Source organism: Aethalodelphis obliquidens, unplaced genomic scaffold, assembly GCF_003676395.1.
Source record: "Aethalodelphis obliquidens isolate GAN/ISIS:26980383/991018 unplaced genomic scaffold, ASM367639v1 scaffold8, whole genome shotgun sequence".
Taxonomy (NCBI): Eukaryota; Metazoa; Chordata; class Mammalia; order Artiodactyla; family Delphinidae; genus Aethalodelphis; species Aethalodelphis obliquidens.
Window position 1 is genome coordinate 6,405,717 of NW_020837952.1, and position 15,639 is coordinate 6,421,355.

A 15,639-nucleotide genomic window follows, 5' to 3' on the forward strand; every position below is an offset into this window, starting at 1 on the left:
ACCTCTAAGTCCAGTTAACTAGTAACAAGAGTCATCATCAATATACCCTGCATTTTTTCCTTCCTAAACCTACACAGTGCGATGTAGAACTTAGTTCTACATCTGACTGTATTCTAAACCTTCCTTATAACCCAGGCAAATGAGAAACAGCATTGTCTCATTACTCTTGATTTCCCATTTTAGTGTCCTAGCAGTTCCTCAGGGTCAGGAATTCTTGGAAAATGTAATCATTTCTGCGGCAGCTGAGACCCCACCCCCCTTGGAGCCAATTTAGTTTTAATTTGCTCTTTAAAATAGAGATGACTAATTCTTGGACATAGAATGAACTAACTTGGAGATTTCTAAAGAGAAATAAAGCCTCACTTCCTATTCACTCCGCTTTTTTCCCCCCTCCCTCTTGCCTGAAGGCTAGATTATCTCAATTCTGTAATTTTCGGGTTCTCCAGTTTTCTCTAGAGTCTGTCGTTACACTGCATAGACAAAATAGAGGACTGGGAACAAGATAAACAGGGTCGATCATCGAACACTTTCATTCCAAATAGGGTAATTTACTTTCCTTTTATAAGGACAACCAGCAAAAAAAAAAGTGGAAGGATAAGGAATGTGCTTAAAGTATGAAAACGTGGGAAAGGAGACAAATGAACATGTAGGAATCGCAGACCAAGTTCTGCCAAACCGTCTGAAGGGAGGGGAAGGAAATCCCGACGCTCCACAACCCCTCAACTTCGCAACTCCAGCTCTCTCTAAAACAGAGTAATTGCCGGTGCGGCTCTGCATGACGTCATACCATAGGCACTCCAATCCCACGTGGGGGAGCTCCTGGTCCCGCCTCTCCTCTTGAAATTGTACGCCGCTCCTCCCCCTCTTTCTGGCTAATCTCATGCTGCTCTTTAGTCTTTTTTCTCCTTTTCCCGCCATCTCAGACCGCCCATCTTGGCACTCCGGTCCAATCAGGAAGGTACTGCCTCTCCCGAGCCCTTTCCTCTCCCCGAGGCAGGGGGCGGGGTTTCGGTCTTTTGACTCCACCTTCATCTATGCGGCACGGACCAACCCGAACCGTCAGAACGAATGGGCGTGGCTCTAAGTCCCCTCCCCCATTCTGGGGTTTATGGTTTGTAGGCGGGGAATCTGGTCTCAGAACTAGGCAACCTCTAGCTGGTCTCTGGGTCGGGCGGGTCCTCCCAGAGGTGGCAGCATGGACCGCTCTCCTGGAGACCGCCCCAGCCCAGTGGACCAGCCCTACGTTCCCTCCGACCCCCATGACCAGCCTCCCACTGCTCACGCAAAGCTGGACCAGAGTTCTGGGAACCAACCTGCCGGCCCAGGCGCCGCGGGTGAGGCCTTGGCGGTGCTGACTTCGTTCGGGCGGCGGTTGCTGGTGCTGGTGCCGGTGTACCTGGCCGGGGCAATAGGACTCAGCGTGGGTTTTGTGCTCTTCGGCCTCGCCCTCTACCTGGGCTGGCGCCGGGTCCGCGAGGAGAAAGAACGGAGCCTTCGAGTAGCGCGACAGCTGCTGGATGATGAGGAGAGGCTCACGACGAAAACTCTTTACATGAGCCATCGAGAACTACCTGCCTGGGTGAGCGACCACCCTCAATCCTCAGTGCAGCATAGTCCCCTTCTTGCCCCTTAGTTCTCGGGCTCTCCCTCCCTATCCTTAAAGTCAGCTCCGCATCTTGGGACGATGGGCCCCAGACTTTCCCCTTTGGCCCGCTAGCCTCTTACCTGCAGGGACGCGCCACTCTTTGGACCGACTATCCACTACCCGCCCCCCCTTACACACGCCGGGATCCCGATTCTTCCACAGAATCAGGACTTCTTCCTCTACGCTTGGGCAAGAGCAATAACATTTGGGGAGCCCGTCTCAGCCGTGGCTCTTCCTCCAGCCAAACCGCTCGAACGCCCCTCCTCGTTTCTGGTGCCACTCACACTGCTCCTGGGCGTCCCTGTTCCCGTTGCCGCTCAGTGGGTTCCCTCCTCTTTCCTGTCCTCCCCAAGACTTTTTTTTTTTTAAAACCTATTTAAGGCCATAAGGTTCTTCTCCCTCTTCCCGCTCATATCCCGAGACCCTCCCCAGGAGCATTGCCCAGTCGAGCTCCCGCACCCGGATGGACCCTCCGGCCCTAGCCTTCCAGCCTCAGGAGGCCTGGCCGCAGCGCAGCGGAGGCGGCTGCTGGACAAAGGGCGGGGGTACTGGGGGGAGGGTAGTGTGACTGCTGCAGTGCCCGCTGCCGCACTCCACCGCCCCTGGCCGGCCCCACCCTTTTCCGGGCTGCGGGCTGCGCCTGCTGGGTTGGGGCCAGGACCCTATTTCTACGCCCCCTCTCCTGTGGTAAGGGCCCCCGATGGCTTCTCAGGCCTTGCAGATGCCGAGCCCGTTACCCGGCCCTTCCCGGCCCCTCCCTTCCTGCTCCTCCCAGCAGAGGTGCCTGCCTGGGGGAATCAAAGTTGACACTAGGCAGGGCTTCCCTGGTGGCACAGTGGTTAGGGGTCCGCCTGCCGATGCAAGGGACACGGGTTCGTGCCCCGGTCCGGGAGGATCCCGCATGCCGCGGGGCGGCTGGGCTCGTGAGCCATGGCCGCTGAGCCTGCGCGTCCGGAGCCTGTGTTCCGCAACGGGAGGGGCCGCGGTGGTGAGAGGCCCGCGTACCGAAAAAGTTGACACTAGGCAAACACAGCTATGCTTCCCAGACCCTGGACTGGGGAGGAGAAAGGGGCAGAAATGGTCCCATGGGACTTGTAGCCCAGGCAGCAAGAGTCTCTGTTCTTCCTACTTCTCATCATGGAAACTAATTTTCCTCCTAAAGCAACTACCCCTCCTCCTCCCCCAGTACAAAGCACAGGTGTCTTTCCTTCCCATCAAGAGTAACACCGATTAAAAAGAAAGAAAACACCAGCCTGGGCCTGTATAGCTCTTCTGGCCCCTCCCTAACACAGGAGCCGCATCCTGCTTCACCTCTTGGTGTAGAAGCCCCAGTTCGAGGGGCAGAGGGAAGGCTGGTAAAAGGAACCAGGACTTCTCCAATCCCAGGATTTCCTCCTCAAACTCTGATTTGTCAGGACCTCCCCCTCCGGAAAGAATGTGCCCTTCTCTTCCCTCCTCCTCCTCTCTGCCCCAGCAGCTGTCATCGTTTCACACCCCTGAGCTATCTGCAAAGCAACTTAGTGTGGCTGACACTATCAGCTCCCAGGGCCCCAAACCCCCTGGAGGAATGAATCCTCAGGACATCCCGGCCCCTCCCCCAACCCCTGGGTGTGAGGAGGCCCTGTCACACTTAGCTTTCCTTAGTGAGCATCCACCTGGCATCTTAGGAAACTACGGGCAGAGGACAGTGCTCCTCACTATCTCCACGTTCTCCACCTCCAGGTCAGCTTCCCAGATGTGGAAAAAGCTGAGTGGCTAAATAAGGTGAGGGTTGCTTGTCTTGGGTTTTGTTTTTCCTGAGGGGGAATGGGGTTCGCTCTCTTGTCAGACCCTGCCACGCTTCAAATCTAGCCTCCCCATGGGGAGGAGTCTGAAGGAACTTGCCTTTAGAGGGAAGGCAGTGCTCTCCTATGACAAGCTCCCTTTCCTCCCAGATTGTGGCCCAGGTCTGGCCCTTCCTGGGCCAGTATATGGAGAAGCTTTTGGCCGAAACTGTGGCCCCAGCTGTTCGAGGATCTAACCCCCACCTGCAAACATTTACATTTACACGAGTGGAATTGGGTGAAAAGGTACGTGTGTAGGAGGGAAAGTAACGACAGGGAAGAGATGGAGCAGGGGAGATGGGTGGCCCAAAGGGGCCTTTCCCTCCCCTCTCAAGCATTCATCTCTGCAGCCACTGCGCATCGTAGGAGTCAGGGTTCACCCTGCTCAGAGGAAAGAACAGATCCTGCTGGACTTGAACATCAGGTAATGCCACTCACCACTCTTCCCGATTCCCTTTCCTGGTCACTCTGACTACTTCACTCCCCTTACCCACTTCAGCCTAGTACTAACCCTCTGTTCTCTTCCTCACCAACTCCCAGCTACGTAGGTGATGTACAGATCGATGTGGAAGTGAAGAAATATTTCTGCAAAGCAGGAGTCAAGGGCATGCAGGTGGGGCAGTTGTCAGGGGCCTCCATAAGAAGCCTTTGCCCTAAGTTTCATTAGATATGGGGAAGTGGGAGGTTGGGAAAACCAAGGCTGGGGAGGTCTGGGAGGGAAAGAAGGCCGTTTCTGAGGAAAGGCTTTGTTCGTCTCTTCCTGCCCCAGCTGCAGGGTGTCCTACGGGTGATTCTTGAACCACTCATTGGGAACCTTCCTATCGTGGGGGCTGTGTCGATGTTCTTTATCCGACGCCCGGTAAGGGAAAACGTTGAGGAGGGGTAGGGAAGCGGGGGAAGCAGAGAGGACTGGAAGCTATGGGGAATGGGGGAGGGAACTGACAAGTAGGCTGAGGGTCTGGCAACTGTTGGATGGGTGTGACCATGCCACCATATGCTCTGTCCCGATCCCCCTGCTCTTTGCTTCCAGACCCTAGATATCAACTGGACAGGGATGACCAACCTGCTGGATATCCCAGGACTCAGGTATGAAGGATTTATCGAGCACCTGCTAAGTGTTCCAGCCCTGGTTTGGGGGTTTAAGGGATACAGAGCAGTAAAAGATGCAGCTGATGCCCTCTAAGAGCCTTGACCGTAGTTGGGGAGATCAGACAAATACCCCTGAAAAGTTTCATACTGTGATTTTTCTTCTGTGGGGGAACTGTGCATTTTGGTAGAGAATGAAGTGGGCTACAGACTCCTCAGCCAGGGCAAAGGGCAAAAGAAGAGCTGCGATGGCAGTGAGGAGGGGACAGAGCAGTAGGTGGGAAATCAGGGTAGAAGAGAAGCAAAAAGGTATTTTCAAGAAAGGACTTCCCTCTAGCTTTAGGTCTCTCTTGGTTGTGGGAAACATAGTTGGCGGTGGGGAAATATTGACACACTCACCTCCTTTTCCAATCCCCCATTCAGCTCCCTCTCTGACACCATGATCATGGATTCCATCGCTGCCTTTCTTGTGTTGCCCAACCGATTATTGGTGCCCCTTGTGCCTGACCTTCAAGATGTGGCCCAGTTGCGTTCCCCTCTTCCCAGGGTATGGTCTCTCCCCTATTAGATAGATCATTCTCTCGGGAACCCTGTGGTGGGTCTTTAATTTCTCACAATATGATTCCTACCCTCAGGGCATTATTCGGATTCACCTGCTAGCCGCTCGAGGGCTGAGCTCCAAGGACAAATACGTAAAGGGCCTGATTGAGGGCAAGTCAGACCCCTACGCACTGGTGCGAGTGGGCACCCAGACATTCTGCAGTCGTGTCATTGATGAGGAACTCAACCCCCAGTGGGGAGAGACTTATGAGGTGGGAGAGCCAACAAGTGGGGCTATGTCAGATGGGGAGGCTCCAGGAGATTTGAGAGAATATGCTGATTGGATGATCTTCACACCTGCGGACCCTCATCCCTCTGTGTTCTTCAGGTTATGGTACACGAGGTCCCAGGACAGGAAGTTGAGGTGGAAGTGTTTGACAAGGATCCAGACAAAGATGACTTTCTGGGCAGGTGAGACTCTGCCTGTGTTAGGATTCTAAATCCCCAGGGCCACCAAGGTCTCAGAGGTAATTATAATCCTTTTCCAGGCCTGGGAATCATATTTTCATTTTCCTTCCCAGCCTTCCCACCCCTCATCCCCAGCACACACACATGCATATATATTTCCGGAGGGTAAGAAGGGAGTCTGAGATGTGCCAGTTATTTCTGTGTGGATGAGAAGGGGGCCAGTGAATGACATGTTGCTAATTGTAACACTCCCCTCTTTTCCCTTTCACTGCCCCCAGAATGAAGCTGGATGTAGGGAAAGTATTGCAGGCTGGAGTAATGGATGAAGTAAGTTGAGAGAAGAGGAAGGTGGAGGGTGCTGTCCCCCATTGTGTAGACGGTGGTTGCTACATTGGTGGGGAAGAGATTGGGTGTATATGATCTCTACTATACCTCACTTCTACCTCTCCCTCCAGTGGTTCCCTCTACAAAGTGGGCAAGGCCAAGTTCACTTAAGGCTAGAATGGCTTTCACTTTTGCCGGATGCAGAAAAACTGGAGCAGGTAACTAACACTGAAAACAGGAAGCTAGCAGGGGAGAAATACATAGCTAGAAGTATGGGCGGCTGGAGGGATGAAGGTCTGACTACTACCACCCCACACCAGGTTCTACAGTGGAACCGAGGAGTCTCCTCCCACCCGGAGCCCCCATCAGCTGCCATCTTAGTTGTCTATCTGGATCGGGCCCAGGATCTTCCTGTGAGTGTGGCTTCTGAGGGCAGGTGAACAGGAAGCCATGGGTGCAGCATTCCCACACTCTCCCTTCCCCTGGCCTGCTCTGCTTCAGTAGCAACAACATGTAACACAAGGGTTCCAAAGAGGGGGTCCAGGAGTACGATTTTTTTTTTTTTTTTTTGGCCTGCGTTGGGTCTCGTTGCTGTGTGCGGCCTTTCTCTAGTTACAGCGAGCGGGGGCTACTCTTCATTGCAGTGTGCGGGCTTCTCATTGTCGTGGCTTCTCTTGTTGTGGAGCATGGGCTTTAGGCGCATGGGCTTCAGTAGTTGTGGCACGTGGGCTCTAGAGTGCAGGCTCAGTAGTTGTGGCGCATGGGCTTAGTTGCTCCGCGGCATGTGGGATCTTCCTGGACCAGGGCTTGAACCCGTGTCCCCTGCATTGGCAAGTGGATTCTTAACCACTGCGCCACCAGGGAAGTCCCGTGAGTTATATTTTTAAATTATCTATTTAATCGATGTTTTCTAACTATTTGTATAAAGTTGTTCATAATATTCTCTTATAATCTTTATTTATTTTATTTATTTATTTTTGGCTGCATTGGGTCTTTGTTGCTGTGTGCAAGCTTTGTCTAGTTGCAGCGAGCAGGGGCTACTCTTCATTGCAGTGTGCGGGCTTCTCATTGTCGTGGCTTCTCTTGTTGCGGAGCACAGGCTCTAGGTGCACAGGCTCAGTAGTTGTGGCTCGCGGGCTCTAGAGCGCAAGCTCAGTAGTTGCAGTGCATGGGCTTAGTTGCTCTGCAGCATGTGGGATCTTCCCGCAACAGGGCTCGAACCCGTGTGCCCTGCATTGGCAGGTGGATTCTTAACCACTGTGCCACCAGGGAAGCACCAGGGGAAGGATTCTGATGACAGCTGTCCTTCCTTCACTGAAACAAAAACAAAAACAACCAAGATAGTGACTTCTGAATTCTACCCCCCCACAGCTGAAGAAGGGGAACAAGGAGCCCAACCCCATGGTACAGCTGTCAATTCAGGATGTGACCCAGGAGAGCAAGGTGAGGGCCAGGACAAGGATATCATTGTGCCAGGTGTCGTGTGTGTGTGGGGACAGGAGGAGGGAGGACTGTTCTTGGGATGAAGTGTTCCCTTTAGGATGCCTGTAAGAGGAAGGGTTTTCTGGAGAAACAGGACTGGGACTGTGGCATGTACCTTGATTACATCCTGCACATCTCCAGGCTGTCTATAACACCAACTGCCCAGTGTGGGAGGCGGCCTTCCGGTTCTTCCTGCAAGACCCTCGAAGCCAGGAGCTCGATGTGCAGGTGAGAGAATCACCTATCAGTCCCTCCTCGATACCCTATTCTGTCTTCTCAGATCTGCACCATTTCTTCTCTCCATCTTCTCCTTTGATCTCTATTTTCTCTTCTTGTTTTTTTTTTCGGCTGTGCCGTGTGGCTTTCGGGATATTAGTTCCCTGATCAGGGATGGAACCCAGGCCCTTGGCAGTGAGATCACGGAGTCCTAACCACTAGGCCACCAGGGAATTCCATGATCTCTATTTTCAGTCCACCTACCTAGACTCTCCACCTCTTCTACTCTCCACGGTTCCCCACCTGTCTCTCTAGAATCATTTTTATAACTGAGAATTGTGCACTTAAAATGAGTGATTTTTGTGGTATGTAAATTATGCCTCAAAAAAATTATTTTTTAAAAGAAGAGAAGGGGACTTCCCTGGTGGTCCAGTGGTTGAGACTGTGCTCCCACTGCAGGGGGCACAGGTTCAATCCCTGGTTGGGGAACTAAGATCCCATATGCTATGCGGCACAGCCAAAAACTAAACAAAAACCCTGTTAAAAGAAGAGAGGAACATATTGAGCACCAGCTAGACACCTAGCACTTTTTTTTTTCTGGTTTATTTTTATTTGATTTTAACTTTTTTTTTTAATTTTTAATTTGACATTGGAGTATAGGGTTAGCACAACATTGTGTTAGTTTCAGATGTACATCAAAGTGATTTAGTTATACGTATTCATATACCTATTTTTTTCAGATTCTATTCCTATATAGGTCATTACAGAGTACTGAGTAGAGTTCCCTGTGCTATATAGTAGGTCCTTATTGATTATCTGTTTTACATAGAGTAGTGTGCATATGCCAGTCCCAGCCTCCCAGACATCTAGCACTTTTAAGGTCATAGAAAAATCACAAAATACAGTATCTGCCCTCACGAAGCTTACTGGCTAGTTTCAGAGAGGAGACAAACATATATAACCATCTAAGAATGATTCAACATTAATCATCGGGAGTAAAATACCCATAGTATAGTGCTTAGGATGGCCAGAGAAAGGTACAGAGGCTGGAGTAACTAGAGAGTCTTTGTGAAGGAAGCAGGATTTTCAGAGGGTCTTAAAGTATCAGTAGGATTTAAATAGGCAGAGAAGAGCAGAATGAGAACTTTCCAGGTAATGAGACCAGAAAGAGCAAAGGGGGAAGGGACTGTAGAGTAGGCAGAGGACTGTAAAAGGATGGCCTGGAGTGGAGCAAAAGGTTTGATTGGCACAGAGAGAATGAGCTGCAGCTGTGTCATCATTTCCGCAGTCTACCTCCCTTTTCCCTAATCCCTCACTCCATCCCCTCCTCCTGTGCCTATAGGTGAAGGATGACTCCAGGGCCCTGACTTTAGGGGCGTTGACCCTGCCTCTGGCTCGCCTGCTGACTGCCCCTGAACTCACCCTGGACCAGTGGTTCCAGCTCAGCAGCTCTGGCCCAAACTCCCGGCTGTACATGAAACTGGTTATGAGGGTATGGAGGTAGAGGGGAAGGGCCTCGTGGATTCCTGGTGGTATTAAGAGTAAGGAAAGGGGATCCTCTACGATGAAATGAGCTAGTGTATCTGAAAGCATCTAGCAGACGCACAAAAAATGTTTGTTGATCTAACTGGGGGAAGACATGGTGTCTGAGTTGGGTGAGTGTGGAGTGAACCCCCCAGAGATAAGCACAGCCAAGGCAGGGACCTAGTTTCCCTGTCAGAGCCCCTGCTCTGCCCCGCCCCCCCCAGCCCCCACATACCTTGCCTGCTGGTGGCTAAATGCACTGCTTTGATTTGACAATCACACTACCCTTCCCAGCTCTTGTACTTGGATTCATCAGAAGTGCGCTTCCCTGCTGTGCCTAGTACTCCTGGAGCTTGGGACCTGGACGACGAGAGCCCCCAGACAGGCAGCAGTGTGGATGCCCCACCTCGACCCAGTCACACTACTCCTGACAGTAACTTTGGGACGGAGGTAAGTCTATATCTGGAAAGTACTGGAGTCTGTTTGCCCACCCTACGTGCGCAAAGCCTGTTTCAGGGTTGGGTCTGACAGTATTCTCTCTTTGACCGCCACCTGGTGCCCCATCTGTCCCTTTTACAGAATGTGCTTCGGATTCATGTATTAGAGGCCCAGGACCTGATTGCCAAAGACCGTTTCTTGGGGGGATTAGTGAAGGGGAAGTCAGACCCCTATGTCAAACTAAAGCTGGGAGGACGAAGCTTCCGGAGCCGTGTTGTTCGGGAAGATCTCAATCCCCGTTGGAACGAGGTCTTTGAGGTCAGAATTGAGGGCTAAGACTCTTCCCAGTCTTGCCCCATTCCTCCCCCAGCTCTGAGAGTGGTCTAAAAAACTTCTGGGGTTCAGTTGACTGGGGGAGGTGTCCAGTCATTCTGAGAAGAAAACGAAAGGATCCCACTATTTTCTCCCACTAGGTGATCGTCACATCAATTCCAGGCCAAGAGCTAGAGGTTGAAGTTTTTGACAAGGACCTGGACAAGGATGACTTTCTGGGCAGGTGAGGCGGTCGGGGGGCGTCCAGCGGGGAAGATGGGCTGGGCCTCTGTAGACCTTGGAGACAAAAGACTTGGCTCTTGACCATAGACCTTAATCTTTCTCCTCTACAGGTGTAAAGTGAGTCTCACCACAGTCCTAAACAATGGCTTCCTCGATGAGGTGAGCATGGAATTAGAATCAGCAGTCTGTCCTGATCTTGACGCATGGTTCATTCTCATAGTTCCTGTCCCCACGCCCCCAAGTCTTAACCCTGCCCACTTCCACAGTGGCTGACCCTGGAGGATGTCCCATCTGGCCGCCTACACTTGTGTCTGGAGCGTCTGACCCCCCGTCCCACTGCTGCTGAGTTAGAGGAGGTAAGGAAAGATGCTGGAGGAAGGAAGGGACCCAAGAGGGACCCAAGATGGGTCAAGGTAAACTCTTCTATGAGCTTTTAAGGCATATGCCAGGCCCCAGAGTGTCAGTTACCACTCCCCAGCTCCCATGTGTCCTTCCCCAGGTGCTGCAGGTGAACAGTTTGATCCAGACTCAGAAGAGTGCAGAACTGGCGGCGGCCCTGCTCTCCGTCTACCTGGAGCGGGCTGAGGACCTGCCGGTGAGATATGCTCCCCATACCCCATAGCTCCCTGGCCCTTCTTCTACATCCCTCAGGTTTGGATGCTCCTAGTGTATTTGGAATAGTAAATTCCAAATTCCGCTCTCCCAGGGTGGTGCTGGGGTGGGAAGAATTTTCTGTTCGAGGCCAGGAGGGTGAGGGCTGTCAAGTGGAGACATGGGGACATGGGCCACTGGCTGTGGATGTAATTTGTGAGGGGAGGGGGGAATCTGCCTAACTGGTCCAAATTTAAGAATAACATTCTCTTTCCAGCTCCGAAAAGGTACCAAGCCTCCCAGCCCTTATGCTACTATTGCCGTGGGAGATACTTCTCATAAAACTAAGGTATTAGGAAATGCTGCAGGACTAAGAATGGGAGGGATGAGAGGCGTAGAGGAGAAAATGTCAACACTGATCATACCCCTCATCTCCACCAGACTGTTTCCCAAACGTCAGCCCCTGTCTGGGATGAGAGTGCCTCCTTTCTCATCAGGAAACCAAACTCTGAGAGCCTGGAGTTGCAGGTACCGTAAATTCATTCTACAAACATTTTGCAGATTGCTGTCACAGGCCAGGCACTGAACCAGGCACAGGGCATTCAGAGATAAAAGATGTTCTTATCTTTTTGGAGCTCACACTCTTCTTTTAGGAGAAAAATAACCAGAGAATACTTCCTGACTGATAACTGCTGAGGTAAAGGCAGTGTAGGGAAAAAAGGAGGGGTTCTAACTCAGACAAGGGAAAAGGTGAGGTAAGAAAGATAGTTAGAAAGGCGTCCTTAGCTTAAGGGTAAATAGGCCCTGACCAAGAAAAGAAGGACAGGAAAACTCTTAAGGCTGAGAAGGGAATGGAGGAGAAAGAAGGCAAATTATACATTATAGAGGCAGGAAAGAGCAAGATCACAAAAAAATTATGCTAAGAATTTGGATTTTATCCTAAAGGCATAGGGAAACATTTGAAGGAATGAGAGGCAGCATTCAGATTTGCATCTTAGGAAGATGGTGTCGACATCAGGGTAAAAAAAATGAACTGAAGGAAGGAAGCACTGGAGGCAGGTAGGTCACTTAAGAGACTGTTAGAGTAATTGAAGCGAGAACTGACAAAGGCCAGATAGTGTTTGGTGGTTATTTTGACATGGAGGGGGAAGAGGAACAAAGAACACCTAGGTGTTAGCTCCTGGGGTTTTAGTGTGGATGGACAGATAAAGGTGCCATTGCCAACACGGGGAATGCACCGAGCAGGAGTTTTTGAAATTGAGATGTCTGAGGGCTGTCCAAGGGGAGACAGCCATCTGGAAGGTAGATCTGTGGCCCACTGTGGTGTTCCTCCCTCTCCCTCTTGTTTGAGCATCATGAGCAAGCAACAGGTAGCAGCTGCAGTCACAAGCGTGAGTGAGATCTCTCAGGGCGTGTGTAGAGTGAAAAGAAGACAAAGGTTGGACATGCTGGGCGCTGCAACAGAAGGGCAGATGGAGGAAGAAGAGCACTGAAGTGTGGCCAGGGTGGTGGGATGCTCCCCAGGAGAGAGTGGGTTCCAGAAGCCAAAAGAAGAGTGTTTCAAAAGACAGGAAGTGGTCAAATGTTACTGAGAGGTAAAATTAGGTGACTGAAAACTAGTCACTGACTTTTAAAACTAGGAAGTCACTGATGACTGGAGCAACTTCAGTGGCTGGAATGGAGTAGAAGCTAGATTTCAGTGGGTCGAAGGGTGACCAAAAAGTGAAGAGGTATGGGAGGTGGGGAGAGGATGGGGGAAGGTAATATAGGAGTGCTGACTTTCTCTATATGGAGTAAGTCAAATACCTTCCAAAGTTGATAGAACAGTAAGTAGAGAATTACATGAATAGAAACCAACAGAATGTCAAATAATGCGACTATTAACAACACTGGCAGAGGTAGAGAAGAGATGTAAATAAGCTCAATTTGTCATCTTGAATAGCAGGGAATCAGTAGATATTAAAGTTGGCAAATTCTGAAATAGAGGTATAAACATATTAGTTAGAATTACGCCAGAACAAAGAAAATAGGAAGGGCTCATTACATTTGGAGTATGGACATGAGGACAGGATGGGCAGGAAACAATTTTATTCTATTTTTACTATTCTTTTTTCTACCCTATGCAGGTATTACTGGGATAATTTGTGAAAGCTTAGGAAGTAAAGATAGTACAGTCTACTCTGGTTAAAAAAGAAAGGGAAGCAGGGAAGTGGGACCAGCAGCAACTATTACCACAGCTCCCCTGCCCTTCACGAAGGGGAGTCTCTCCAAAACCACTCAAGTGTCCAAGCATTTGGACCTGGAATGCCAGGATTAAATCACTTCTCTCTCTCTCTTTTTTGCCTCTGGCCTCGCTCTGCGGCTTGCGGGTTCCCCTACGAGGGATCAAACCCGGGCCCTGGCGGTGAAAGCGCCAAGTCCTAACCACTGGATCGCCAGGGACCTACCCAAATCACTTCTCTCTTGACGGCAGTCCTGTTGCTCCACAGGTTCAGGGTGAGGGGACTGGCGCATTGGGCTCGTTATCCCTGCCCCTCTCTGAGCTCCTCGTGGCTGACCGGCTCTGCTTGGACCACTGGTTTACGCTCAGCAATGGTCCAGGGCAGGTGCTACTGAGAGCACAGCTCAGGGTGAGTGCCAGGAGACAGTGGGCAAGGGGAGGGAGGGCGGGAGCAGAGGGCCATGTCCTTCTAGCCCGGGAGCGGAAGGACTCTGCGTGCTGCTTTCTTGTTTACCTAGATCCTGGTGTCCCAGCACTCAGGGGTGGAAGCTTACAGCCACAGCTCCTCATCTCTAAGCGAAGAACCGGAGCTCTGGGGAGGACTCCCTCACATCACTTCCTCAGCCCCAGAGCTCCGGCAGCGCCTAACACACAGTGACAGGTAAAGCGCTGGGTCGGAAAGATGGGACTCAGTCAAGGATACAAAGGATAAGCTACAGACTCCCGAGGCACTACCTCCTCCCAACGCTATCTCCATCTCTCCACAGTCCCCTTGAGGCTACAGCCGGGCCTCTAGGCCAGGTGAAACTCACTGTTTGGTACTACAGTGAAGAACGAAAGCTGATCAGCATCGTTCACAGCTGCCGGTGAGACTCCATCCCTCACATCCTCCAGGTTCTCCCCGTCCCTCCCCTCAGGTTGCCTCATCACCTCCTTCCTCCTGTCACAGGGCCCTTCGACAAAATGGACGGGATCCCCCCGACCCCTACGTGTCACTGTTGCTACTGCCAGACAAGAACCGGGGTACCAAGAGGAAGAGCTCACAGAAGAAGAGGACCCCAAATCCTGAATTCGATGAACGGTCAGTCAGTGAGCATTCAAGTGAAGAGATGGCAGGCTCGGGAAGGGCCCCTTCCCCTAACCCCAGTCCCTCCTCAGGTTTGAGTGGGAATTGCCCCTGGATGAGGCCCTTCGGCGAAAGCTGGATGTCTCTGTGAAGTCTAGTTCCTCCTTCATGTCAAGAGAGCGTGAGCTGCTGGGGAAGGTAAGAAGAGGGCAAAGGTGGACCAGGCAAAGGTGAGAGTTAGAAGTTGCTGGTGGAAAGGCTTGTAGTCCCTATTAGGGAGTAAGCACCCTGGTGACATTACTTTACAGATGTAAAGTATAGTACTTTATAGTACTTTACTACCCAATTACCTCTGCACTGGTTTGGGACCAGAAGTGTGTCAAGGTAGGATGTGGTCTTTGGAAACATCAAAAGTAACATCTCACCCCTACTATCCCCCAACACAGGTGCAGTTGGACCTCACTGAGATAGACCTTTCCCAGGGTGCAGCCCAGTGGTGAGTGTCTGATGAGCTGGGGATGGGCTTGGATGCTTAAGTAGGAAAAATCCCAATCATAGGAGGGAAAAAGGATGTAACCCAAGCTGAGAACCACTGATCCTCGGAAGTATAAGAGCCCTCAGATCTTGTCTCATTTGTAAGAGGACACAGAAGTCATCTTTCTACCTGAGCCCTCTCTGCTTGTTCCCACAGGTATGACCTCATGGATGACAAGGACAAGGGCAGCTCCTAGGAGCCGGAGATTACCAGCCTGACTGCTCTGTCTCCTTGCCTCGCCTCTCGCTGCATCACCGCCTCAATGTGATGAGCCTAAAGGTTGGGGCCCGGGGGCAGAGCCTGCACCCCTCAGCCCTCTCACCTCCCAGGCCCATGCTAGGGCCTTTGCGTGACCAAAGAGGAGGACCGTATGTTACCCTTTACTGCACGGCCTTCATCCTTCTGGGCTCCCGGGGCAGGGACGTGAGCTGGCTATCTCCTGCTCTGCCTGCACATTCTCCTTTCCGCCCAGCTCCTCAGGGCCTTCTGTGTCTGTGCCTGGCCACTGGCAGTGGCATTAGCTCATGCCAAATACAGCTTTTTGAAAGACCTTTTTTCTCCTTCTTCCCAAACAGCAGTCAGGGAGGGTGGAAAGGCTAACCTCTCCAGCTGAGAGCCTCTTGAACTACTGCATGCAGCAAATGTACAGCCACCCAAACCCCATGTCCAGTTCTATACCCACTTTCCTCAAGCCTGTCCTGAAAATTACACCTGCTGTGTTGACTAGGGCCAGCCAGTCTCTTGAATCACTCTGGGAGCAGTAGATTCCATCAACGCCTTCAGGTAGCCAATACCAGTCTTGGTGTGGGGCCTCTAGCTGGTGCTGTACAGGGGGCTTTGGCGGACCCAGGACAGCAGAGCCAATTTTTTGTCCAGGTGCCTAGGCTGTTAACTCACTGACTAGAAATGAATCTCTTAGCTTTGTACCAACTCTGCCAATCCACTGTATCTTACATTAAACGTCATACTCAAATCATCTGTGGCTCTTTTCCTTAAGGGCAGAGAATCCAGCCTACCCATCAGGTGTTTATTCCAAGTGTCAAAAGCCTTTATTCAGTTCACAAATGATGTCTGTTTATATTTTTAACAACTGATTATCAGTTTATTAAAAAAGTTGATTTAAAA

The 15,639-nt window shown here is 51.2% G+C and overlaps 1 protein-coding gene across 4 annotated transcripts; it reads left to right on the forward strand.

Annotated features, from left to right (window-relative positions):
• Positions 1 to 196: 196 nt before the first annotated feature.
• On the forward strand, positions 197 to 15,639 carry ESYT1 (extended synaptotagmin 1). 4 transcript variants are annotated; one of them, XM_027106621.1, is made up of 31 exons: positions 197 to 1,579; positions 3,368 to 3,409; positions 3,580 to 3,714; positions 3,819 to 3,892; positions 4,009 to 4,081; positions 4,238 to 4,327; positions 4,499 to 4,554; positions 4,978 to 5,101; positions 5,190 to 5,366; positions 5,483 to 5,565; positions 5,841 to 5,889; positions 6,018 to 6,104; positions 6,207 to 6,299; positions 7,258 to 7,329; positions 7,510 to 7,596; positions 8,927 to 9,076; positions 9,403 to 9,558; positions 9,688 to 9,864; positions 10,020 to 10,102; positions 10,212 to 10,260; positions 10,368 to 10,457; positions 10,601 to 10,696; positions 10,970 to 11,041; positions 11,134 to 11,220; positions 13,182 to 13,322; positions 13,432 to 13,574; positions 13,681 to 13,779; positions 13,863 to 13,994; positions 14,072 to 14,177; positions 14,426 to 14,475; positions 14,671 to 15,639. In XM_027106621.1, the coding sequence occupies exons 1-31, from the start codon at positions 1,196 to 1,198 to the stop codon at positions 14,708 to 14,710; spliced, it is 3,297 nt and encodes a 1,098-aa protein (XP_026962422.1). In that variant the 5' UTR covers positions 197 to 1,195; the 3' UTR covers positions 14,711 to 15,639. The 4 variants fall into 4 exon arrangements, with proteins under 4 accessions (XP_026962422.1, XP_026962420.1, XP_026962421.1 ...); XM_027106619.1 differs by having other exon boundaries at positions 3,804 to 3,892; positions 14,671 to 15,573; XM_027106620.1 differs by having other exon boundaries at positions 3,804 to 3,892; positions 4,244 to 4,327; positions 14,671 to 15,573.